This window comes from Gordionus sp. m RMFG-2023, chromosome 5, assembly GCF_954871325.1.
Source record: "Gordionus sp. m RMFG-2023 chromosome 5, tfGorSpeb1-WG-v2, whole genome shotgun sequence".
Lineage (NCBI taxonomy): Eukaryota > Metazoa > Nematomorpha > Gordioida > Chordodea > Parachordodidae > Gordionus > Gordionus sp. m RMFG-2023.
In genome coordinates this window covers 22,110,280-22,137,979 of record NC_088779.1, presented here as the reverse complement: position 1 = coordinate 22,137,979, position 27,700 = coordinate 22,110,280, and the positions used below count along the sequence as shown (strand labels likewise).

The window sequence follows — 27,700 nt, the reverse complement described above, 5'->3', positions numbered from 1 at the left end:
GCTTTATCACTGAATTATATTATATTTTTCCTGGAATTACAATATCTTCCAAATACTTCCTGTTTTATATATTTGTATTCAGGTTAAAAATTATTTTTAAAATTATTAAAATAATAATTTAATATTAATTTGACCTATTTTCTAAAATTCCAACCTAAATTTTTTAGTTTTTATTATTCACTTTATAAGCGAAACAAAAAAAATATAAAATAATTTTAAATATATAATAAAGTATATATAACTCATCTTTATAGTGATACCAATATCCCTCCCCACCAGTTGTGCAATATATTACGTAAAAATGAGTAATAAGTTAATGCGGTGGTCTAAATAGAAAGTCTAAAATATAGTAGCGTCACTAGGAAAAATTATGCAGAGCTCCTCAAAATTTTGAATTGTAATAAAGTTAGCTCTAAAAAAAGGTAATTTTAAATATTGCTAGTTTTTTTAAAAAAAAGCAAATTAGGATAATGTTAGCATAAAAAAAATGGTAATTTAAGACAGTTAGCTAAAATAAAAAAAAGGGTAATTTTAGATAGTGTTGACTAAAAAAAGAGGTATTTTAGTGTTAGCTAAATTAGAAAGTAAATTTGAAAATTATTTAAAATTTTTTCTTCTTAGGGATTGTAAAGGCTAATGACCCCCATATTAAAGTATGTAATATAAGAATGCGCTTTACTTAAATTTGATAATTTATATTAATCACGTATTCATAAATTATTAATTACTATTCACTACTATTTTATTTAAATTAATATTATTTTAATGATAGTATATCAATCAACAACAACGTCCATCATTACCATACTTTCGTATAAAATGCTATAGCGTGAAATCTTTTTTTTACCAATATTTTCGAAATGTGGAGATTTGCAAGCACCTTATCCAGAGGTACGTCTATTGATTAATTTTTGTAATATTCTTAAATAAGGTATAAATCAAAGAATCCAAGATTTTACCTTTAGGACATCAAGTGAATTTAGAGTGGACGATGATGACAAAATCGATGAGGAATTTAATTTAAAGTTAGGATAGCTAACATTATTCTAATAATAAACATTTCTTATTTTGCTAGAAAAACTACCGCTATTGAAATCTCTCAATCTTTAAAAGTATTTATGAATTTTTATAAATATAATGAAAAATATTTAGCAACCATTTATAAATTCAAGATATCATTATGATAAGCACAATATAAAAGCAGGGATAATTCCAAATATTAAAAATAATTCGTTGCCTTATAACCCTATTATAAAGACAGAAACTTCTTATAATAAAATTTTGTCTAACAAATTAGTAAATAATAAAATTGAGAATAGTTCAGAAGATTTTAAATTTGAAAGCTTTTCCTCATCTTTAATTGATACAATACAAGAAGCTGAGTCAAAATTAAATCATATGATAGGATTATCATTCTTAAAAGATGAAAACTATATACAAGCTTTACCATGGATTAAATCATCTAGTGAATTAGGCAATGAAAAAGCTCAATTTAATTTAGCACTTTGTTATGAACAAGGTCTTGGGGTTGAAAAAAATTTAAACAAGGTAATAATAAAAAATTATTTAAAAATAAATATTTATATTAGGCAAAAGAATATTATTTGATGTCAGCTGAAGCTGGACACTCATTAGCTCAATATAATTTAGGTATATTTTATGCAAATGGATTTGGTGGTGAAAAATCAATACATAAAAGCAAATACTATTTAAAACTAGCATCTTTACACAAACACATAGAGAGCGATAATAAGATATAAGATTAATTTATAAAAACAAGTACTATTTAAAAATATCATCTTTACATAACAATTTTTAACAATCATTTAAAAAAAATTTACATAGATTTTTTTTAATTAATATAGATATTTAATTTTTTTTTTATTTGTATATTTTACAAAAAAGCTAGCAATTTATTTTATATTTTTATAAAACAAATATCTTTATTATATAAATTTATAAACTATTTAAAGTTTTTAAAAGTTTAGCTGATACTGTATTTTTTGGTGCCATCAATATTTTTTGCATATATATTTCTAATACTTTATTATCTTGAAATTTAGTGTAATTTTTTTTTAATATTAAATTTAATATATATATTTGTTTATATATAAATTAGAAACAAGATTGTGGAGTATTAAGATACAGAATTATTTTATTGTAAGGTTGGAAAGCCAGTTAATTTTGGCAGGTTTAAATATCAATATGTTGAAGTTGATTTTACTTTATACCAAAATATCCAGGATTGATAAGTTGGTCAATTGACCAACCACATTCAGCCAATTGATCAAAGAAGTATTTGAACTGGTTGAATACTCTAAAAAATCTGAAGAAAAAAATTAAATAATGTTTGAATAAAGAAAAACGATATAAATACATGTGATAACAATACTCTAATATCAAGGGGATCATCTAGCTCATAATTAATTTAATGAAATATATGATATAATAATTGACATATAATAATACTTAGATTATAATGCATTCATTAAAGTTGTACATCGTTGAAAAAAGTTGTAGCCGCCACTTTGACTACCCATAGCATTATTTAAAATTTTAATCAAGAGGCCAATTTATTCCTATGTCTGACGCAAACCTTATTAAAAAATTGCCTGATCATAGAGATAATAAGAAATCAAGTTAACAATTTAATAGTAGTTTTTAAAATGAGAACATTTAGACTTTTGCGATGATTTAATGAAACATATTGACGAAATAATTAAAATCCATCCATATAAAAATATTTTGTTTTAAAAAATAATTAAGATATAGACAGCATTATTGAAAATTCTTTTATTCCTCCTTTTGTTATTTAAATTATTTTTGCAAACAAAATATTTTTATATGGATGAGTTTTAATTTAATCGTCATCATGTTTCATTAAATCATCACATCGTACTATATGGGTTATCAAAATAGTGGATCCAGCTGATTTGCATTCAATGACGCTATCAAATGCATTATTATGAATGCATCGTCAGTCTAGGTAATAATATATATATCATTGGATATAATACAAGAATTAGGCATTTTACAAGGTGATGATGATTAAAATAGTTCAAATGATATTATAATTTCAGAAATAAGAATGATATTTTTAATAGCAAATTATGTGGAAGCAATAACTTCCAAACAATCTGATTCCAACCTTAAGCTTGGGCTTTGATTACCATGTTTATTAAGAGAAATAGCATTTTACTAATAATCCCTTGTTCTACTTCTTCACAAATAAATTGGTCGATTTGGATTAATATTTTTATTAAAGCAGAAATAGATTGAAGATCTCAAAAACAGGAAGAAAAATTAAAAAATATTAAGGAAAAGGATAAAATTAAAACAAGACTGGTACGGATGGCGAAACATTAGTTATTTAATTACAATGAATTAAAAAAATATATTACTAAATTAATATCATAGATTCATTTTACTATTAAATAAAGTTATATAGACTTTAAAAAAAATTATTTGAATTTGACTGATCAATTAACCGAATCGTAATTGACTGGTCAAATAGCCAACCCTGAAAATATCAAATTTGTAAATTTTTAAGGAAGAAAATCAACAGTCATAGATAGCAATATGCATATTTTGTAAAATTACTTATATTGTACACGCTGATAAAATAAAAAGGCATTTATTAAACAGTGCCTTACATGTCAGCCTTAGTAAAAGCAATGGCATAATAATACCTAGACTTACAATTCATTCATTAAAATCGCATTTTAAGCATGTATCAATTGAAATCAGCTGGAGACGCCATTAACACCATGTTGACATCGATGATAATTTGTCTTAGAACCAATTCTTAATGTAAGTAATTATTTTACCTATGAGTCCATTATTTTTATTATCATTTTAATTTACTACTGATATATGTCATTGAGTAAAAGAAGCTCTAAAAATTCCTACCTTTTTATAAAAAATGACAAACTACTTGACAAATTGAATGACATTATTTTATAAAATATTTTTTAGTTTATCATAAACTGTTATATCTGAAATCACAAATATAAAAAGCTAAGTATAAAAGATTTTGCAATAGAATAAGTAGTAAAAAATAATTTGAATAAATATTTGCAAATCTGTATTCGCAAGCAACTAACCATATATCACCTAATATCTATATATGAAAGAGTTTTAAAGAATAAGCCCTATTAATTTATCCAGTCGAACATAGTTGGCGGGACCTCAAAGATAAAGCTTTTGAAAATATAGAAGTGAAGATTGCGGGTAGTGTATATAGCTTCCCATTTATCTATTGTTTTATATGGGTGTGGCAATCGAAATGAAAGCATTTAAAATTTTATTATAGTGACACCGGTTCCCTATTTTATATGTTTTAAAATATAGAGAAAAATCGTTATACACCAGATTATATTTCCCAGCAAATTAAAAACATAATTTAAGAGTTAAATCCACAAAACAATATTATTTAATTAAGGATAATTTGGTTAATATGAAATGTTTGGAGAATTTCAAAATTCAAATCAGACTTTAACCATGTTCAATTTTAAGAATGTGTCACACAGACACAGACATTAAAATTATTGTTAGGGGATCTTCAACGAGTACATGGGTATCACTAATCTTTAAAATCTCAGGAGGCTCAACTAAAATAAATTTTATGTGTGGACTTTCGCCTCTGTTTTGCCCAGCTTTTGGCAGGGTTTATATGAATATATTATACTTTTTTAATTGAAATTATATATATAATGAAAGCAAAACAATGGTAATCGAAAAATAATTCCCCAGGTAAAAATATCACCTGGAAAGATAATTCCCCGGTAACAAAATCCGACGAAAATATTTACCCGTAAAAAAAAAATTTCCATAGAAAATTATTATCCGAAAATAAACTCCCCATTTTTTAGATTTCAAAATAAATTATGGGGAAAAAATAAATCCCATAAAAAAATCGGAAAAAAAATTCTCTGAATAATTTTTTTTTAAAATTATCAAAAATAACCCTGCCGCTAAAATAATGAAAATATTTCTAAAAAATTATATTCAGTATTTTCTGAACGTTTAGTATTTATTCTCGAATTTTGAAGTTGTTTTTGAGCATTATCTCTGGTTTAATTCTAAGCGACATTAAAATAGAATTGATATCGGTTGGCAGCTTTAGTACTTTTTAATTTCGTAGATAGAATAAAAAGTATAGATTTGTGATATCTTGGAAAGAAAACATGATAAATTTTTATAGAAGAAATCGATGAAAATTATAAAAGAGGTTTTACAATTTAAAATTAAAAAAGTGAAAAATAAAAATTATTTTAGAAAGAGGGAGTTATTTCCATAATATATTATTCAACTAGATTTCATTAAATATTATGAAAACAGATGATTTAATCACATTATATTTACCATGAATAAGAGGGGGTATTTCCAACCCACACATAAGGTTAATAAGATATATATACATTAAATATGAATATTAGAAGAGAACACTATTCTGCATACGTTTCTATCACTCTGAATTCCGGACAAAAATAACAAATGGAAATTTTTATGTTAAAATTAATACTATTTATTTTCAAAATTGTATCAGAATATAAATTTTTAAAAAATATTGACCCAAATAACTGAATACAAGCGTTTATTTTATAAATGGTTTTATTTCTTTTCTGTAAATTTTTTAAAATAATTCATAAGCAAAATAATAATTATAAGACTTGAAATATAAAATACTCAGTGCTGATAATCAAACGCCTCTGAAAAAACTGTTTTTTGATTAAAATGGTAAGCATTTTATAATACTTTTGGCTGTATTTAATTTAAATTACATTCTTCTATTTTTTAGATTCTTCTGTTCCTTAATTTAATTTCCTTTTCTTCAATTATTAAAATATTCTTTATAAAAAAAATTTAACATACTCACCATTTAAAATATTGTAATATATTAGAATCCAAAATTTAACAAAAAAATAAGTTGCGCAGAAAAAAAAAATCAGAACATATTAAAAAGTCTAAATGACTCTAACACATGCATGATGCCTATCACTTTAAATTATAATAAATCTGTTAAATTTACATGGACATACTGAAATATAATTATTTGAAACAAAAACATTTAAACGGGATTGATCGTTACAAGGTAAAACCATACTTTTATAATTATATTCATTTATATTTAAAGTATGTGTCTGTTGATACGTCACCCTTAAGCTATTATATAACAAATCCTTTATGGGATAAAACGGTTGAGGTATAAATTTATATATTATAATAATATCATAATATGTATTTAGTTTTTCCCAAGATGGATTGCCCCAAATTTAATGACATTTATTGGGTTTTTGCTTACTGTTGTCAATATTATTTTACTTACTATATATGATTATCATTTTTATGCATCTACTGATATGTTCCCTTCTAAATACCCACCAATACCTAGATGGATTTGGTTAGTGTGTGCTGTTAATCAATTTCTCTCTTATGCTTTGGGTTATAAATTTAACCAAATATTGATTATATTTAAACAATTATAGATTCATGTGATGGCAAACAAGCTCGAAGAACAAAAACTAGTTCACCATTAGGTAATTTTTGAATTTTAATGCAGTTTTACACATGATATATTTTATTTATATTACTTATATTATCTTAACATTATATTTATAATGTTAATTTATTGGAACTAAAATTTTTGGAGTAATATAAGAATAAAACATACAACTAATCCTTATATTTAGTTTATTTGGTATATTTTTAAATGATGCTAAGTCTAAGACTGAATTTGGAATATATTTAAAAAAAAATTATATGCTAGCTTTTGATAAAATTTTTGATAATCTTATTATTAAAATAATTATCATGCAACAGGCCTCACCCATAGTGTTGTAGAAGTAGTTTTTGCAAAAAAATAACTATGTAACTGCTAAAAGTAATTAGTTACATTTTAAAATATTTATATATATCAGTGACCTGCAGAGGTACCATTTGTATGGTCTTGCCCAGATTTTTTTTTCAAAAATTTTTTTGACCTGGCCTGGATTTTTTTTTTAAAATTTTTTCTGGCCCAGCCCAGGTTTTTTAAAAAAAAAATCAGCCCAACCCATATTTTTTTAAATAATTTTATTTATTTTTGATTTTTATAGCTAATGATGGTGATTTCAAATATTTGGTTTTAAAATAAATATACGGCTTGACCCAGATATTTTTTAAAAAAAATTAAAATACGTCCTGGGCTGGGCTTAGGGCAGGGCCTTCAGGTCTCTGATATATATTATTATAAATTAATTCAAATAATTAATTTTATTTTTAATATGTTATATTATAATAAATTAGTTATAAATAAAACTTATCATATTCTGTATGCTGGCCTTTTTCATATAGTTAAAATTGATAAATATCAGAGACCTGCAGAGGTACCATTTGCATGGCCTGGCCCAACCCGGTTTTAAATTTTTTAGACCCGGCCCGGATATTTTTTTAAAAAAAAATTTCAGGCATGGCTCAGAATTTTTAAAAATTATATTCGACCTGGTATATACAAAAATTCACTACCATATTTTTCAGTGAGTATTATCGCTTATTATTTAAAAAATACATGTAAATAGCTAATATTTTGAGAATATTTTGAGAATATTATATTGAATTTATAAAAATTATAAAACTTTTATTTATAAAAATGAATATTTTGAGCATATACTTTATTTTATATTGCATTTATAAAAATAAAACTAATATTCATAAAAATGGTAATAATATTTTGAGCATATACTATATTTTTATATTGCATTTAAAAAAAATAAAACTAATATTTAATTTATAAAAATGGAAAATATTTTGAGAATATAATATATTGTATTTAATTTACTATTTAATTTATAAAATAAAAATAAATCACTATTTAAAAAAATGCATGTATAATAAATAGTATTTTGAAAATATAATCTAATTGCACAATATTAATATAATTTATTTTATAATATAAATTTTTAACAAAAGAAGATAATTGTATTATATAATATTGTAAAAAAAAATAATGAAAAATGTTGGATTAAAAACTTTCATGACTCAAGGTAAATATAATAAATGCAATAAATATTTGACAGTTTGCAAAGTAAAAAACCAGCATGATTGACGAAACCCTATACTCAAGAAAGATATTAAAAATTCACAAATTATCAAGAAGAAAGAGAAGCATATCTACCTTTTCAGGTTGAAGATTACTTCTTCTTTCTTCAAGAATTCTCGTAGTGAAAAAATTCTGCTCACAGCTTGCACTTGAAGCAGGAATTGCCAATTTTGCTAAAATTGGAAATTCGCTTTGATGAGCCGCCCACCACTCTAACAAATTATCCACCTTAAATGTTTCATCTATTTTTTTATTTATGTAATTATAATATTCATCATCGGGTATTGACATATTACCAGAATTACCATCGCCCCATTTGTCATAAAACGATTCAGTTTGTTTAACAACAGTCGTAATTTGACTGGTCGATGGTATTTCATTTACTTCCTGAGCCTCTTGTAATTTAATATAATCTTTTATATAGTTTTCCGTCATCTTGCGATCTGTCCCTGACTACATACGTAATTGCTTGAATTTGGGACAGAGAAAAAGAGAAATAAAATGATACTTGTAAAATAATTTATTTCTCCTTTTTCGCTTTGAAAGGTATTACAAACTTCAAGAAGTGATATTCCTTTATTTGATTGTTTTGGTAAAATATATTCTAAAAATTTAGATATGAATTATAAAAAAATATATTAATAATACTTGAATATTAGGGCTTATTTAAGATATTTCTTTATTTGATTGTTTTGGTAAAATATGTTGTAAAAATTTAGATATGAATTATAAAAAAATATATTAATACTTTGAATAAATTTGCAGGAAATTAATAATTAGATCGATCTGTGGGTGTTAGGTAGTGTTAACCATCACCCAATATTATATTAATCATAACTATAATATAATATAATCTTATAACCATTAACTCATAATGTAAAAATTTTTATAAAAAATATTAAGGCCCGGCCCGGGTTTAACAATCTTAGGCCCGGCCCGGATATATTTAAAAAAATTTTTTTAGGCCCGGCCCGGATATGCTTAAAAAGTTTTAGGGCCGGGCCTGCAGGTCTCTGATAAATATATTAGTCAGATGCAGATTCATAGAAATAGCTTGGATTTTCCTAGGAGGAAAGTACTATTATCTGCGGCTTTTCATATGATTTAATTAGTAGGTCCACCTTATTATAGGTATATTTTATAAAAATATTTTGGTTTTTCATTTTTTTCTTAAAATTTTAAATTATAGTTGTTATTTAAAAAATTATTAACTTTTACTTATTTTTCTTTCAAATTCTTGTTTATGGAGTGGTATATTAAATATATTTTGGGGAAATAGGGGGTAGTGGTGTATAGGATAGGAATTTTATTGCTTAAAATGATAATTACAAGAACTGAAATTTTTGTAGGGAGTATTCCTCTACACCTATGTACCAAATATTAAGATTTTAGCCAAAATACTAAAATTTTAATCTGGCTCCTTTTTAAAAATCGACCTATGGGAACACATCTCTGTGAGATTATTCTCACATAACTTGTCTTAAATAATTGTACTAAATTTTAGTTAGTTTTACATGTAACAAAATTTTGCTTAGCTAAATATTATATAGAATTATTAATTAAATTAAAACTTAATAATTAAAATCACATTGTCTTTCTTCTCAAGCATTGAATATCATACATTCAACTTAGTAAAAACCCAAGATGCCAATAAGATCTTTTTATGAATAATCATTATAAAAAACAATATAGCATTGCTATATCAAAATGCCAACCTCTGTGGAATTGACAAAATAAGTGAGTCATCATCTGAACTAATTAATTAAAGATTAAATTATTACTTTTTATTATATATAATGTTATCCTTACACCAAGTATTCTTGTAGATGTATTCTCAGTAGTAAGGCTTATTTTCGAAGAAAAACAAGCAAATCCTTTGACAGAAATGTTGAAAATAAACTATTCTTAAAGGCAAATAAAAATTTACTAATCCCGATTTTTTCAAAATTATTAGTGAAATATATATGATATTCTGATATTTTATTTTGTAAATAAACTCTACTAGCTCCATCAAGAATGATGGGGCTGAGGGGTAATTAGTTAGTTTGTATATGGTACTGAATATACTTTATAAAATTTCCATTTGAGTAGGTGTTGTCAAATGAGATTTGAGCCGATTAACTCAATATTTTAGTCAAAAAAATATTGCCTAAGTCTCGAGATTTCGCTAATAGATAAAACCTTATTGCCATGTTTGACAATACTAATTTTTTTATTTCAGTTCTTTTTAATAAACTAGGAAAATAATATCATATAATGATTCCATATGGTGGTGGTGTTTTTAAGCTCGATTTCAGTCTATTTTTTAAAACGACTAGCTCAATATCTTATCCAGAAAAATATTACTGAAGCTTGAAGATAAAGGTTCGGACATCTATGAGCGTAATCTCGAGGCTTGGACAATATTTTTCTGACTAAAATATCGAGTTCGCCATTTTTAACAATCGGCTCAAATTGAGGCGTTTAACAAAACTAATTCAAATCCGTATGTTCCATAAAAAACTTGTAATTTAGGGATGAAAATGAAGATTGCTATAAAAAAAAATCTTTTTTAGAAAATGTATATCCCAGTTTTAGACAAGGTTTCAGTTCCACTGAATACACATTTGCTGTTAAACTTTTAAAGACATTTAAAATTTTTAAATTCGGTCGTACTTTATAGTTGTTAATGGCGGTAGGTAGATATAAATTTTTGAATAATACACTAGGCCTTAAGTAGATAGAACAAAATTATAAAAACATTCTATATACTCCCTCCATAATTATCACTCATTCACCTACCCCCTTACTGTATTTAAAATAGGTTTTATCGCAAGTTTTAATTTTATTTTAATCCATTTTTTAACATCTTTAAGTAAAGCGCTGTTATTTGACATTATTATGCCCACTCATACACAGAACATGTGGTTTTACTCTTTTTTTACGAACATATTTTATTTCTCTTCTATCGATTATTTTTTTCACTTTTTAAATTTTTTTAAAATATTTATTTACGTTGTTTAATATTAATATATCTTAGGGTAATGTCTCGTTTATGGTAAGCACGAAATGCCGCCATGTCGCTTAAGTGATGCGTAAATTTACAAAATACATAATTTTAAATTATACCGCTATGCTCTCTTTTAGCCACGAATTACCCATCGCTTGGTCACAGTATTTCGCGTTTACTATGAACGGGGCCTAATTGCTCTATTTTAAGCTAGGACATAAAAACGGATAGACCAAATTTCTAACCCAAATTATCAACGTTGAAAAATACAGCTCAGCCTTGAAAAAACGAATAAATTAACTCGCGCCTCAATGTTTAATTCATTTTTCGGCATTCATCTGGAGATCGTATCGACCTAGCTTATTCATATATCGAATCAATGAATTATTCGTATTTGGTTATTTTGTTATTCGTATTCGATTTTGAACGAATCGAATAATAAATAATGCGTATTCGGTTTACCACAAATCATTTGATTGGTATAATTCGAATAGTAAATTATTCTATTCATTCATTCATTGAATGGACCTAGTTCCTATATCGCCCATTTTTAGCAATCACTATAATATATCTTTCAGTCAGGAATGTTGACACTTATATGAGCTGCCTTTTGACTTTAATGTTTTTATTTTACGCCTAGTGGTACCAGGGATCCTTTTTAATAAACGCAAATTTGTCGCGATATCTCTCAAGCGATGCGTAAATTTAAATTTTAAAATTATACTGGTATGCTCTCGTTTACCGATGAATTCGCTTGAGTGACATAGCGGTATTTAGCGCTTACTATGAACGAGGCCTAAAATGGAAGCGTAGATAATAATTCATATCTTTGAACTTGGTAATTAGAAGACAGCACAGCTCAAACTGCCCTACTTAGATCAACCTCTCAAATTATATTTTAAAAAAAATTAAGTTTTTTTTTCCACCATATAATTTATGGCTTTCGGTTCTTTCTTTTTTTTATGTGTCAGAGTTTCCTAGATGGTAACATTTGTTAGAAACTTATATTTTCCCCTGAATGGCTTGTATAAATTTGCTATTATTTTTCTATTATTATTAGCTAGCCGAATATACTTGTTCGCTTAACCTTGAATTCATAGTGGCGCGATCGCGATTTAAGCTGATTTTTAAAATCTGTTTATGAGATCAATTTTTATTTGTTAATATTAATTTTATCTTTAATTCAAATTTTAATAATAATCTAAGAAATAATGATTTTAATAAAGAATAATTGATCTCATAAACAGATTTTAAAAATCAATCAGCTTTTAAATCGCGATCGCAATCGCGCCACTATAAATTCAAGATAAGACTTTCGTTTTTTTTAAAATTTACTTAGAGGAATTATTTTTTTTTAAATTGATGACTCATTCAGTTCTTGGAATGTTTTGCTATTTTTGTTACTTAAAAAATATTTAAATCGATTTTTTCTCTCTTGCGAAAATTTTTTTGTTACTTTTTTCTTCTTATATATTATTGTTATAAAAATTTCTATATATTTATTTTTCTACATCATTAAAATACAAATTTTTAAAAAATAATTCATTATTTTTATATTATATCTTTTTGAAAAATGTGGATTAATTTCACTTTAAGAGAAAATTACATATCAATAATCTAATTCTCCTAAACAATCTATATATATAATATATATATACAATTTAAAGTGTACATTTGAATAATAAAAATATATAGAAAGGTCATATTACAAAATTTTTTGTGATATAACTTAATATATAACAAAAGAATTAAATAAGTAAAAAACTAAATTGTTGAGTTAATTTAATATATAAGTGAAGTTACTATGATTTTAAATTGTTCCTGAAATATATTTTCGGTCAAATCAGAATTTTCAAAATTTTAAAATCACTTGTAAATGATTTAAAATTGAGAGATTCATAAAACATAGACTTATTAAAATAAAGGTTGCTATCTTGCAAATGGCTGCCAAGAGTTTTTATAACATTTGAATATTGAACAGTTTATGTCTAATACATAATTTTAGAACCATTAATTAGTGAAAAAATAATAATTGAAATATTTTAAAAATAAAAATTTTGTGACGAGTTTTTGGTTTACAGGAATATCAAAAAAGTAGGCAATTAGTTTTTGGGAATCCAAACTTTTTAATATTCTACAATGAAGATTTGTATGTATATTGCAATATATATGTTGATTTTTTAATCCTCATATTTATAATTGTTTAGTATTTAGATTGTTATTTTATCTTTATTTTTTTTTAATTTTTAACTTAAAAAGGATTTGTAATAAATATATGCTTCATCTTCCAAAATGAGAGCTATTTTAAAATATTGTTTTTTGCTTTATTTATTGGAAATACAATGATACCAAAAAAAATTTTTTTTTTAAATTGGTATTTTCTATAATTTTAAGAGATACCAAAATGATATACAATTTTTGAATTTTGTACTACATATTTTTTTAGTAATTTGAGATTCATTAAAAGAAGATAACGCGTGCATTTGAACTTTGAAGGCCTGTAACTCTGCATTCATAGTTAGTGCGAATTAGCGGCGAATACAAAAATGAATGTAAAATTTTTATATTTATATGATATTTTGTAAACTTCACCGCGAATTCGCGCTAATTGTAAACGCAATATTCCTTCATTCATAGTTAGCGCCAATTCGCGGCGAAGTATATAAAAATACACCCAAATTTATTATCATATTTTGTATACCTCGTCACGAATTCGTGCTAACTGTACGCAGGGCAACCCCTCATTCACAGTAAGCGCCAAGTCGCGGCTGAAATACAAATATACAATTGTATAATTCGCGCTAACTATGAATGAGGGGTAACGCAGGTTATTTTTTTTTCTTTTTTCTGCCTTTAGATTCAAATTACAAAAACGTCATTTTTTGAAATACTTATGGCCAATATATGCCTAATTTTATCAATAATATTTTTTTTGTGAGATTAGTGAATTTTCCGAACTTAATTAAAAATTATGGAAAACAATGATACTGGGCTGATAGTAAATGAATGAAATGATTTGACGAGAAATATGTAAAGATTCATATTTTAACCTTCTATCCTATGCTTTGGGGATATATTAAGAAAGAATAGAAATTCCGTCAGATTGCTCATTTTAAAGGCGTTTTCCGATGAGCCCCAACCAGTACTTGAGCCTCGTTAAAATCCAAATTTTATGACTCTAAAAAAACAATAGCAGCTGTGATTTTCCAGAGTCCGAATCTCCAAAAAATTATATTTTTGACTTGATTAGTTCTTAATAATACAAATAAAAAAATCGTCATATTTTCTTTTTGAACTTTTTAACTATTTTTTTTGTCCATTTACAAGTAGGCAGGTGAGGCTTCAAAAATTTTATTTTGAAAATATTGCATATTTAAAATTTTACTTAAAAAAATTAAACAAATCAATCAATCATATTATTTTTAAACAACGGGCAAACGGGTACATAATTTTTAAACCAATGGGCAAAAAGTTAATTTTTCAAATAACCTTTAGCGGACCACCAGGTTGACATTTTTTTTAAAAACTGAAAGGAGTACAACATTTTTGAACCTATGAAGCTATTATTTATCTAAAACCATTGGCGGGAAAACAGTCAAAATATTTTTAAAACAATAATATGGCGAGTAAAAAATTTTAAACCAATAGGCGAACAATTTTTTTAAAAGCCTTTATAACAATTGGATGGCGGGATAATGAGCTAAAATTCTCTGATTTGAAGATCTCCAATTCATGTGAATATTATGAATTACCTAAAATGACTAAGAAAAATATTATAAATTATTATTTAGGATATCGGGATAGAATTAAATTAAAGAAGAAAAAAAATACATTTTTATGCAACACCAAATTGATTTATAAATGAGGCGGAAATAAATAGATTTTAAGATAAATATGATATTATTGTTTCTATAACCTTGTCATTCACGTTCTAAGATAATATGGTTTTAAAATTTTAAAATTGATGTTCCTTTCCTTTTTGAAATGTCATATTTTCTTTGATTTTATATTTTCCAATCGGTTTTATAATAAAATGCCTAAAATGAAATTAATATTGTAATTTACGAGACAGTCTTGATTAAGAAAAGAATTTAAAATTATACCCCGTATTTTGTTTATTAATAAGCTATCTATCCTCAATGTTGTCTATCTACAAAATCTTTATTCTGAAAAGCATTCTTTTTATTTGTCAATAAAAACGTGCTTTTTTTAAAAAAATATTATGTCTTAATAAAAGTGTTGTTAAAGGGCTCGTTTTGAGCCGATTTTTAAAAACGGCTTACTCAATATTTCATCCAGAAAAAATAATATTAGGCAAGCTTGAAGATTTTTCTCATAAAAGAAAGAAAGAAAGATAGGCAATATTTTTCTGGCTAAAATATTGAGTTAGCCGTTTCGAAAAATCGCCTCAAAACGAGCCGTTTAACAACACTACTTAATAATGGTAGAATAAATCGACGTATCAGGTCAATTCAGCAAAGCTTTTATCGCTAATTTTTTTTACCACGTATGTCGTTTATCACGAGAAAATTTTAGAGCAAAATCAATTCTACTAAACTTTTAGCGAACCATCATGCCAAATTTTTTACCGTAAATATATTTGTGGGAAGTCATGATCGCGATATCATTTCCGCAAAATAATGAATATATTGCGAAGGCACTTGTTGATAGAAAAACAACATATCGTCGGCTGAGTTATTATATGGTTCTATATTCACTTTTTTTTGCAAAATGCCTTTTTTATACAGTTATTCCTAAATATTCGCAATAAAATGTTAATAAAGAAAGACTAATTTCTTATTAAAAATACAATAAATCCTTTTTTTATAAAAAAAATGAATATAGAACACTATAATACTCAGCCGACCAATATTCTATAAGAATTTACCCTCCCTCTCCCCACCCATATTTTTTTAAAGCTAAATATTTTGCAAATGCTTTCGTTACCTATTTTCAAAGTAAAAAATATTTGCTTTAAATGCAATCTTTTTTTGATGTGATGAAAAATAACTTGACAATTTATTCCTAGTCTCTCTCACTCATGGTTTTAAGTATGGAAGGGAAATTTTGGTTCCAACAGCTTTCTATTCATCCTTCCAACATAAATTTTCCAAATTTTTTTTAAAAATAATGGGATTTACGCAATTAAAAGTAAATTTTTAGGCAAAATATTGTACAATCTTGTCATTCTAGTTTTATATGATCATTATAATATTTTAAACATTCCTTAATATTCGAAAATTAATACGATAAATGACTTTTAATTATTTAGCTTGGATTAGAAACAGAAAAGTTCTCAGGTCCTGTTCTTTCTATTTTTCGAGGAGAACTGGGGAGAGTTAAAAATATCTATTAAGGCTGATAAAGGAGTTAATTTATATTATAAAAAACAATAACATAAACTTTAAAAGAATTAAGTATGAAATAATATATAATAAAATATATATAATTTATCAGATTACTTTTTAATTTATGAGAAAGAATATTTTAAATAATTAAAAAATTTTTTTTGTTATGTATAAAAGAAATCCTTATTTTTTTTAAATGGCTCAGTAGCTCAGATATAATCCCGGTTTATTATCAGAAAGCTTGTTTGATTCCCAGAATTTTTTTCTGAAACCGAACTCATGAGGTTAAGGTTTTAGATTCTCAATTCGGACTGTATTTAGCATGGCATTACATAGCTACATTGGATATCAGAACATTTATTCAATGAAAACTGAACATTTAGGTAAGAATAATTTTAAAAAAATTTCTAAACATTTCTAGGAGTTATTTAAGAATATCTTAAGTTTCAGAAATTTATTAGTACTAGTGACCATAAAGTAGCGACAAATTCAAATAAAAATTATAAATAAAATACTAAATGTTTTTAATCTTTGTAAAAAAAATGTTGAAATGTACAAAAATATTCTTATTTTTTATATATATACAAACTAATCATGAATAAAAATATGGTGTATTAAAAAATGGGTACTTTTCTAGCTAAAATATTGTGTTAGCAGTTTTTAAAAATCGGCTCAAATTGAGTTTTTAACAATATTAGCTTTTGGCTATTCTCGTAATCTAAGTCAAATCGATGCTTTTTTGAAATATTTTACTTTATTAGTAGTCAATTTTCATATGGTAGGTAAATATAGGGAATACAAGGGCAAAACGATATTTTGCATTTTGGCTACAAAATTAAATTATAGATTTATATGTAACCAAATCCTTAATCTACAAAAAAAAATGTAGTTATTTACCTATAACTTTAGGAGCTATGATTAATTATGTGAAAAATGCAAATTAAGCCATTTTACCAGTGGCCATCAGGGTAAAGTGATTAAAATAAAATTGAAAATAACTATATTGTTTAATTGAACAAAATATCGCAATTTTGACTTGTATTCATCGTGTCACAAGGAGGCGATTTGTCATTGTGAATCAAACCTAAATATAAAAGAAATATATATATAAAAAAGAAATTAATAATAATTAGGAATCACGAAATCATGAAATCAATTTATCTCTTTATTCAAATTATAACATTATCAAATTAACAAAATTATAAAAGTAAAAATAATAAAAAAGATTAATAAAAAATAAAATTAAAAAATAAAATACAAAAAAGTTAATAATTATAAAAGATCGTCTCAAATGTAAAAATTGGAGTTTTTATACTCTTTTCAATCTTCTTTATAAATAATATTCATAACTTAAATTATTTTCAGTTATCACTATTCAAATATAATATTTTTATCACGCGTTATAATAATAAATCCAAAAGAACTCTTTATGCAAATTAAATATAAAGTACAAATTTAACGAATTTACATATTACAACACCTCCCCACTTAAATTAGACCCAACATTCTGCGAATAATCAATCTTCTTTCGATTTCGACTTTACTGACATCGTATATACACCATCTCTATTCTTCTTAATCTTTGCTGTCTTCTAAGTTCTAACGAAGGCTGCCTCTTATTCTTGTTTCGAACGACCGTTTGTATCCAATCATCGCTTGAAATTTTTGAATTCTATCTTCTGTCGCTTGTCACCCTGGAAAACGATCAGCTTTTTATCTCTGTAGGCGACTGAAAAACTTGATAAACGCCTGTTTTCCACGATCCACGCTTGATGAACGATTATCGATGACATCCAGTTTCTTTTTCAACCTTTGTTTTGCTAGTCTGTCTTAATTTCTTTACAATTTATCGTTGATTGTTTTCTATCCTTCTTCGATTGGTTGTTGTCTCTAATTCTTGTAATCGTATCTATATTTTAAACTTCCGGGTCTTCTACTACAGTTTGCCTTTGCTGAGATATCGACTTTATCTTAAGGTTTCAGGTAATCACATCTAATCTACTTCTAACTAAAATAATCTATTTAAATAACTTCTGAAATATTTTATCACTTTTTTATATTTATTCTCAAATATAAACTACCTAATTCAAATATACTAATAAAATATATAAATATACCAACTTCATCCTAATGTCTACATTTATCTCCTCTAATCTAATTCTGCCTTTAATAAATGGCGTAAATTATACTAAATCTTAAATTTATAATCCGTAGCAAAAATATATATAATAAATTATATAAATATATCAAATTCTATCACCCCTTTCCCCTTAATGAAGGCTAGACCCATATTTTCATTGAAAAATTTACTTGTACTCATCCTTTAGCTATTGATCCTCATCTTCTTTTCAGCCATGTCTATACTAAATTTATATCTAAAAATCCTATTCTAAAATATATATCAAAATCTATCTTGTAAAAAAATTTATCATTGTGTATTTATTTCCTCATGTACTCTTTGACACTCAAGTCTTTAAAAAAAAACTGCTGAAATATATAAATCTCTTTTCATACATACGTTGTTGAGAAATCAATGACATCTAATCATAAAAGTTTTCATACTAACGTTTATGAACAACCCTTTAACTCTAATCACTATGGTTTTCACCCCATGTCTTCGAAGAACTTATGAAATCTAATCATTATAATTTTTCGCACAACCGTTGTTGAAAACTGATATGTATATTTCTAAAGCATGTTTTTCTTTCTGTTATTATTAGAATAATGTTGCATAATTGATCTCAAATCTTATTTATGATTCAAAAAAATAAAAATCCGATCTCTAATTGAGCTTGATTGCGGCATAAATTTTCTAATGACGAAAGCCGTTTCTCTTTATGAAGATTTTTGGTTAATCTACAACCTAATATACTACATTCACATTAATCCTTGAGGCTGTTTTATCTCTCGCAGCCCTTAAAATAAAAGTTAAACGGAAATCTTCAATAAGAATTTAATCAACTATTTCCTAACAATAAAGTTATATTCTAATCTTATTCACCGAATTTTTAATTATTATATCTTAGCAAATTATTAGTTTAATATTAACTTTCGCAATTTATGTTTCTTTTTCTTTGTCATAATTATTTCTAGTGATCAATTAATAATAATTCTAAAATCTAAAATATCATAGTCTTTATTAGTTTCAAAATCTCCAATGGTTTTTAGTTTACCAGTAACTTCTAAATATAAAATTTCTAATTATCACCTTTAAATAACTAAACACAATTATATCTTATCTACTATGAATGTTACCTTTGTCTTTAATTTTAGATTTTATATTCCTACATAAACCTAATCTTATCAAAATAATTTCTCTTTTTCAACCTACATTTTAAATATCATCTTGTCAAATTCATATTTTTCTTACCCCTTTTCCGTTTTGAATTTCTTTCTTTTGTAAGGAGTTTGGTTGGCATTAGACTGAAAGTTGTAATGGTCCTGTCGCCTCCTCTCTCCAATACCACTGTCACAATGAGGTGATCTGTCATTGTGAATCAAGAACCTAAATATAAAAGAAATATATATATAAAAAGAATGTTGAAAGTAAGGCTTTTGAGACCTAAAATAAAAAAAGAAAACAAATATATATATATAAAAAGAAATTAATAATAATTAAGAATCACGAAATCATGAAATCAATTTCATCCTTTATTCAAAATTATAACATTATTGTCGTGATTGACTCCGTCAATCACGAGAAACGAGGAAAAATAGACGAAAGCAAATATAAAAAAAATTATTTCGTCGATTCATTATGATAATAAACATTTTTTGGTGTGTTATTTTTATATTATATGATTTTATTTTTCGCGTGAAATTAGGATTATAAGCGTGATTATGGAGTTTTCAAATTATAAAATAATATATTTTTAGATTATAATTTTGTTTTGAAGGTTAGAGGCTTCCCTATAAAAGGGAAACCGAAATCTTCAAATTCATTATGTTTTTTTTTGGTTTCTTTTAATTGTAAAATTATATATATTTTATTTGGTTGTAAAATTATATTTTATTAATTTGGTTTGCAAAATAAAATAGTCTCTATATTATTCGTTTTAAAATTAATTTAAATTATTTTAAGCGGTATTAGAACGAATAATATACTACTTTAAACTTTGTACCGCTTAAATTAATTTTAAAACGAATAATATAGAGACTATTTTATTTTGCAAACCAAATTAATAAAATATAATTTTACAACCAAAAAAAAATATATAATTTTACAATTAAAAGAAACCAAAAAAAAACATAATGAATTTGAAGATTTCGGCTTCCCTTTTATAGGGAAGCCTCTAACCTTCAAAACAAAAATTATAATCTAAAAATATATAATTTTATTATTTGAAAACTCCATAATCACGCTTATAATCCTAATTTCACGCGAAAAATAAAATCATATAATATAAAAATAACACACCAAAAAAAATGTTTGTTATCATAATGAATCGACGAAATAATTTTTTTCATATTTGCTTTCGTCTATTTTTCCTCGTCGTCAACGACACCTTCCCCCTTTATTTAACTTGAAAGGATCCAACAGCTGCTTATACTCCTTCCCAACTCGCACTACCAACGTGTCCTGTGCCCCTGGTTGATATCGTTCCCGCGTCTCTCGCTCCGATGATACTGCACGATTACTTGAAGCGACTGGCGACGGCTCCAATTCCTTCCTGGCCGCTCCTCCCATCACTTCCAACCGTTCTTTAGGACACCACCGGCGTATGTGGCCCGCCTCTCCGCACCCATAACATATGATTCTTTCTCGGTCTTCACGCGCTGGCTCCCTGTAACGCTCCGTCGGTCTTCTGACTCCCTCTATTGTTCCCATGTTTTCTTGCGCTAATGCCCTCCACTCGCTGGCCAACGGTTCGATGTCCGCATTGATGATGGTATTCCGCATCAAATGCGTTCCCAGATCTATGTATCTAAAAAAAAATAACATTTACCTCCTCCTTTCTCTTTTCCGGCTTCCCCCTTTTCCTCCTTCCCCTTTTCCTGATCACTCTCCTTGCATATTTATATATTTAACGATTTACTTGTTAATAATAGGCATACCGAATAAAATTATATTTTCCTCTACCGAAAAAAAATTATGAATTTTACGTTTTCGTCTTCTCTTACTTATTAAAAATTTTCCTTTTTCTCAACACTCTCTTTTCTGCTCTGCCCGGACAATATGTCGAAATATGTCCCATCTCCCCACACGCAAAACATTTGACATCTCTACAATTCACCGCAATATGACCCATCTCCCCACATTTATAACATCTACCATTCCGACCTCTCTGTCCCCCACTGTTGAACGGCCTCGACATGTCCTGACGTCCACAGAAGAAAATAGAGTTAGTGAGATTGGGTATTGAAATATAAGGGAAAATGATTTACGAGTAAGAGAGTGTTGAGCAAAGGAAAATTTTTAATAAGTAAGAGAAGAAGAAAACATAAAATTCATAATTTTATTCGGTAGAGGAAAATATAATTTTATTCGGTATGCCGATTATTAACAAGTAAGTCGTTAAATATATATATATGCAAGGAGAGTGACGAGGAAAGGGAAAGGGGGAAAGCGAGAGAGAAAAAAAATAAAATATAATAAAAAGGGAAGGAGATAAATGATTATTTGATATAGATACATAGATCTGGGAACGCATTTGATGCGGAATACCATCATGCGGACATCGAACCGTTGGCCAGCGAGTGGAGGGCATTAGCGCAAGAAAACATGGGAACAATAAAGGGAGTCAGAAGACCGATGGAGCGTTACAGGGAGCCAGCGCGTGAAGACCGAGAAAGAATCATATGTTATGGATGCGGAGAGGTGGGCCACATACGCCATTGGTGTCCTAATGAACGGTTGGAAGTGATGGGAGGAGCGGCCAGGAAGGAATTGGAGCCATCGCCAGTCGCTTCAGATAATCGGGCAGTATCATCGGGGCGAGAGACGCGGAAACGATATCCACCAGGGACACAGGACACATTGGTAGTACGAGTTGGGAAGGAGGAGTATAAACAGCTGTTGGATCCGTCCCAGTTAAATAAAGGGGGAAGGTGTCGTGATTGACGGAGTCAATCACGAGAAACGAGGAAAAATAGACGAAAGCAAATATAAAAAAAATTATTTCGTCGATTCATTATGATAATAAACATTTTTTGGTGTGTTATTTTTATATTATATGATTTTATTTTTCGCGTGAAATTAGGATTATAAGCGTGATTATGGAGTTTTCAAATTATAAAATAATATATTTTTAGATTATAATTTTGTTTTGAAGGTTAGAGGCTTTGATGTTAGGAACAAACTAAACTTTTTTTGGTTTCTTTTAATTGTAAAATTATATATATTTTTTTTGGTTGTAAAATTATATTTTATTAATTTGGTTTGCAAAATAAAATAGTCTCTATATTATTCGTTTTAAAATTAATTTAAATTAATTTAAGCGGTACAAAGTTTAAAGTAGTATATTATTCGTTCTAATATTAATTCAAGCGGCACAACGTAATAATTATCAAATTAACAAAATTATAAAAGTAAAAATAATAAAAAAGATTAATAAAAATAAAAAAATAAAATACAAAAAAGTTAATAATTATAAAAGATCGTCTCAAATGTAAAAATTGGAGTTTTTATACTCTTTTCAATCTTCTTTATAAATAATATTCATAACTTAAATTATTTTCAGTTATCACTATTCAAATATAATATTTTTATCACGCGTTATAATAATAAATCCAAAAGAACTCGTTATGCAAATTAAATATAAAGTACAAATTTAACGAACATATTACAACACATCGCTTTTGGATGCTCTATTGGAACCGATTTTTAAAAACGACTAACTCAATGTTTTATTCAAAAAAATTTTATGTAAGCCTAAATAACTTGCTCATAGATGACAAGGTTTGGACATCTAATCTCTAGGCTTCAATATTTTACTGGCTAAAATGGTGAGTTAGCCTTTTTAAAAAATCGGCTCAAATCGAACCGTTTATAACAACACTAATATGAACTATTCAATACAATACCGGAATGTAGAAAATTATATCAAAAATAACACATTTTGAGTGTGCACATTTTAGGTGCATCGTATATTTCAATTATTCTTTGCCACTATTCTTAAAATTTTATTCCAAATAACACAAACTATTTATTAATGTTCCTTTTTGCTCAAAAATATCTTTTATATGGTATAGACGTTAATATTATAAATTATCTTTTTACAACATGGAACAGCTTAACCGTTTTACCCATAACAACTTTACCCCAAGGTGATATTTATTGTACAAATCGTTATTGCGTGACTTCTAGTTAAGCTATGAACCTCCGATAAATTTTATTTCATAGCTATGGCTTTAAGGAAGAAATATGTATACAAATGTTTAAATTCTGAGCCTTGATATATTTTGCTATGAGTTAAATTAATTAAAGGGTAAATTTTATAATTTTGGGGTAAAAAACGGTTTCTTGTCAAAATATGTCAAACCAGGTTTTTATAAGATGAACATAGATATCAAATTAAATATGAAAATACATCCTCACACCAAATTTAAGGTCCTTATGCTCAAGGGTTCTATGTTTCGCTTTTTTATTATTAATATATATTTTTAAAATTTTTTATTAGCCATCTAGGACCAAACACTGCTCATTTTTCATTTTCAATTTAATTTTTTTTTACAAATATTTAGGCGAACTATTTGACCATGGACTAGACAGTTGGGCCAGCATAGTCGTGCCGCTATGCTGCTATTCTCTATTCGGTCGCGCCGTCTCCGGCTTGGCACCCATGCGGGTATTTTTTGTTATGTGGGGAGTTTTATTCGTTTTCCTAGTAGCTCATTGGGAAAAATATATTACGGGAATCTTTTACCTGCCCTGGGCTTATGACGCTAGTCAGATAGTAAAATTATTATTATTTTTAACGTTTGGCTATCTTGCTCCTCCAGAAATTAGATGAATTTTTAAAATTTGTTTATATATATCGTCAGTTGACTACTATAATGTCCTATATTTTGTGCATTTTAAATAAGTGATCACGCCATAAAAGTGCAAAATAAAGGATGATTTTAAATTATATTTCAGCATTTTTTTATGAAAGAATACAGCATAGAAAAATTGATTTGTCCAAAAAGTTAAATTTTGAAAAAATGTGGTTATAGAATACTATAATATTCGACCGACGATATTTTGTTTTGTCCAAATTATCAAAAAATAACCTATTATTCTTTATAAGAAATTTTGGAGATAGAAAATATTAATTTAAAAAAGATCTAGTAAAAATCTGAATAAATCTGAATAAATCTTTTTCAAACCTTTATCGAAATATTCAAGGCCCTTTCATTTGTTTTTCTGGTGAGCTTTTTTCGCGGTTACGAATATTGGCATTTTACGTTTCGTTTATTCGATTTGACAATTAACCCCGGTGTCCTTGTCGAGACTGCCGTTTATGGTTAGTTTTAAATTATATGAATTCGGAATTTTGGGAGGTATTCAAAAATGAAAAAAGATTTTTTTAAAAATTTTAACCATTTTCTAAAAAGTATTAGAATTAAAGTATAACTAACATGGGAGGTAATCTTAATCGCATTTTTTTTTTAAAACAATTTATTATTTTTCTTTATAATATTTATATTACTCTCTGATAGATTATTTTTGCAGGTTTTTAAAAATATATGTGTGGATCGTATGAGTTAGACAAATTTTAAAAAAAACTTAAGTCATTCATATTCAGCATGTATGGAGTACCTACACCCCGTTGGATAAAACCACGGTTAAAAGGGTCTGATATTCACCTTTTTTTTTAAAAAAAAAGTGGGCTATAAATGATTAAATTTTTGAAATTTGCTAAAAAAAAAACTCCACCGGGTCTACGAAGAGCCCATCTTAAACCTCGAAATCGGAGAAATAAATATATGTAATATAAATATTTATCAATAAAAACAATCTTCTCCGCCTTCTCTTTCAAGTCAGTGCTTTCGGATTAACTCTGCCAGTAGCGTTATACCACATTTACAAGTAAATATCCATCATTTGTTAATTCTTTGTATCTAAAAAAATATATTTATACCTTATTTAAAGCTCTTCGTGATTCAGTAAAATGGAATACAAAAAAAATTTCATAGATAATCTTGAATATAATTTATTAAATGTTTAAAGGTTGACCATAATTTGAATCACTAAAAAAAATTTTAATACCTATTTAGAGTAATTTTTAGCTAGAGATTTAGAATATACCTTGTATAATAAAAAAAAATCTCATCATTCTATCATTATGCACATTAACTTATAATTTTAGACATTATCACGATAGCGCGGATAATGAGAGACGACTCGACATATACCAAGCCTTAAAACCGCTGGTTCCCGTCCTATACCTTTTCTTAGCCTCGTTAACGTGGGTCTTGTTATCTCCCAACGATATAATTACAGTCGAACCAAGGCTATTCTTCTTCCTACTCGGAACCGTTTATTCTAACATCGTTGTAAGATTGATTTATTTTTAGAGTCTAATAACTTCTTTTTTTTATATAAATTTCAAATATTTAATAATAAGGTTAAAACATAAATTCGATCGCCTAGAAAAAATTATCGATAGATATATTATCATTTTTAGGAGGATGTACAGTAGGAATAAAAATTTAATTCTCGTGATATAAGCACCCTTTAACGAATTATTAGTATATTAAATCATTGTTGTTTTTTTAAATTCCTTTAAGAGCAAGATAGTTATCGCGCAAATGTCGGGAACATCTGCTAAACAATCCAACTTCTTGCTTTATCCCTACATCATAACAGTTGCCGCTATAATCATGTTCAAATGGGTAACGACACCCTATTCCGAAATTTTGGTTCTTAAAATATTGCTTCTCTTCTCGTTTCTCACTCATCTGCATTTCGGATATCGGATTGTAAAATATTACATAATCATAGAATTGATTAATGTTTACCTGTCTCTTCCTGTTTGGAAATTTTAATAGAATTAATGAAATTATCATTAAAAAAATTCATTTGATAAGATTATGCATTGCTTAAACAATGAGGTATAATATTGTATAGGATGAGGGATGAAATTTGACTAAGATTTTAAGTAAAATTATATTTATTACAATGTGATATAATTTCTCGTTTGATTTTTTTCATATAGGTTAGTCAATTATCTTCATATTTGGGAATATATTGCTTCACTATAACCAAAAAACCTTCCTCTAAGTCCAACAGTGATTTTAGCGTTTTAAAATCAAAGTGAATCCGCACCTATATTTATCATTAATTAAATGATATATTTAGTATGTTTGTACAAATTTATGTTTTATTATTCCTATAAATGATTACATTGTATAAATTATTCCTTAGCAGAAAAATTAGCACCATTCGAAACGTCAATTACATTTTATACTTTGTTTAACTATGTAACTTTTTAAGAATTTTTCTTATTTATGAATGATAATTTTTTTAAAATTATATAATTTCTTTCTCATAGATGATTTAGTTTTAATTATTAAAATTATCTTTAAATTATAAATTTATTAGAAAGTATTATTTTTAAAACCCAATACATATCGTATCCCATCTGATTTCTTGTCAGTGATTTTTTTAAACTTTTGTAAATATGTATATGTAATGATTTGATTTTAATTTTTTTTTTAGATTCAATCAAAGAAATATCATTCTAGTTAATGCATACTTTTATATCATCAATACAAAAAAAATATATCAATTTATTATAAAGAATCTTTATATTTATTTGTCATTGCTTTATTTTTATTTTAAAAAAATACTATCGCCAGAAAATTATATAATTCTTATACAATGTGTTACTCTACTTTGTTTAATTACTAAAATATGATTTATATTTTGTACATTGAAAATTTTTCTGAATCTATTATCAGGATTGAGTATATATATAAGTATATTTTTAATATAATATTAAGAGTTCACTAATTATTTTATAAATAGAAATGATAGTTTTTAAAAAGTTTTAAGATTGAAACTTTTCATTATAAGTTAGATTTTTGCTAATAATATTATTTTATTCTAAAAAAGTTTATGTTTACATTAATTTCCTTGTTTATTTTATACAGGATTTTTAACCGTTAAGTATAGCGGTTCGGTTCGCTTCGGTTTTTAGTTTAAAATTTTATAAAAGTTTTGTTTCATTTCGGTTTTTTTTGAAAAAATTTATATCAGTTCGGTTTATAATTTATAACGATTCTTTTCGGTTTTTCCGGTTTTTATACATTTGATTTTAAAAAACAATTATTCCTAAACCATATATATTAATCTTAGAG

At 26.3% G+C, this 27,700-nt stretch overlaps 2 protein-coding genes across 2 annotated transcripts; both read left to right on the top strand.

Annotated features, from left to right (window-relative positions):
- Positions 1 to 774: 774 nt before the first annotated feature.
- On the top strand, positions 775 to 1,857 carry LOC135930012 (uncharacterized). The gene is made up of 5 exons (XM_065466775.1): positions 775 to 891; positions 932 to 1,025; positions 1,076 to 1,112; positions 1,153 to 1,548; positions 1,590 to 1,857. Exons 1-5 carry the CDS (start codon positions 861 to 863, stop codon positions 1,758 to 1,760), a joined length of 729 nt encoding a protein of 242 aa, XP_065322847.1. The 5' UTR covers positions 775 to 860; the 3' UTR covers positions 1,761 to 1,857.
- Positions 1,858 to 6,015: 4,158 nt separating this feature from the next.
- Positions 6,016 to 26,966, top strand: LOC135929589 (ethanolaminephosphotransferase 1-like). The gene is made up of 10 exons (XM_065466244.1): positions 6,016 to 6,094; positions 6,137 to 6,205; positions 6,249 to 6,444; positions 6,489 to 6,539; positions 24,101 to 24,312; positions 24,744 to 24,861; positions 25,379 to 25,427; positions 25,708 to 25,894; positions 26,129 to 26,320; positions 26,557 to 26,966. The coding sequence occupies exons 1-10, from the start codon at positions 6,032 to 6,034 to the stop codon at positions 26,656 to 26,658; spliced, it is 1,239 nt and encodes a 412-aa protein (XP_065322316.1). The 5' UTR covers positions 6,016 to 6,031; the 3' UTR covers positions 26,659 to 26,966.
- Positions 26,967 to 27,700: the final 734 nt, after the last annotated feature.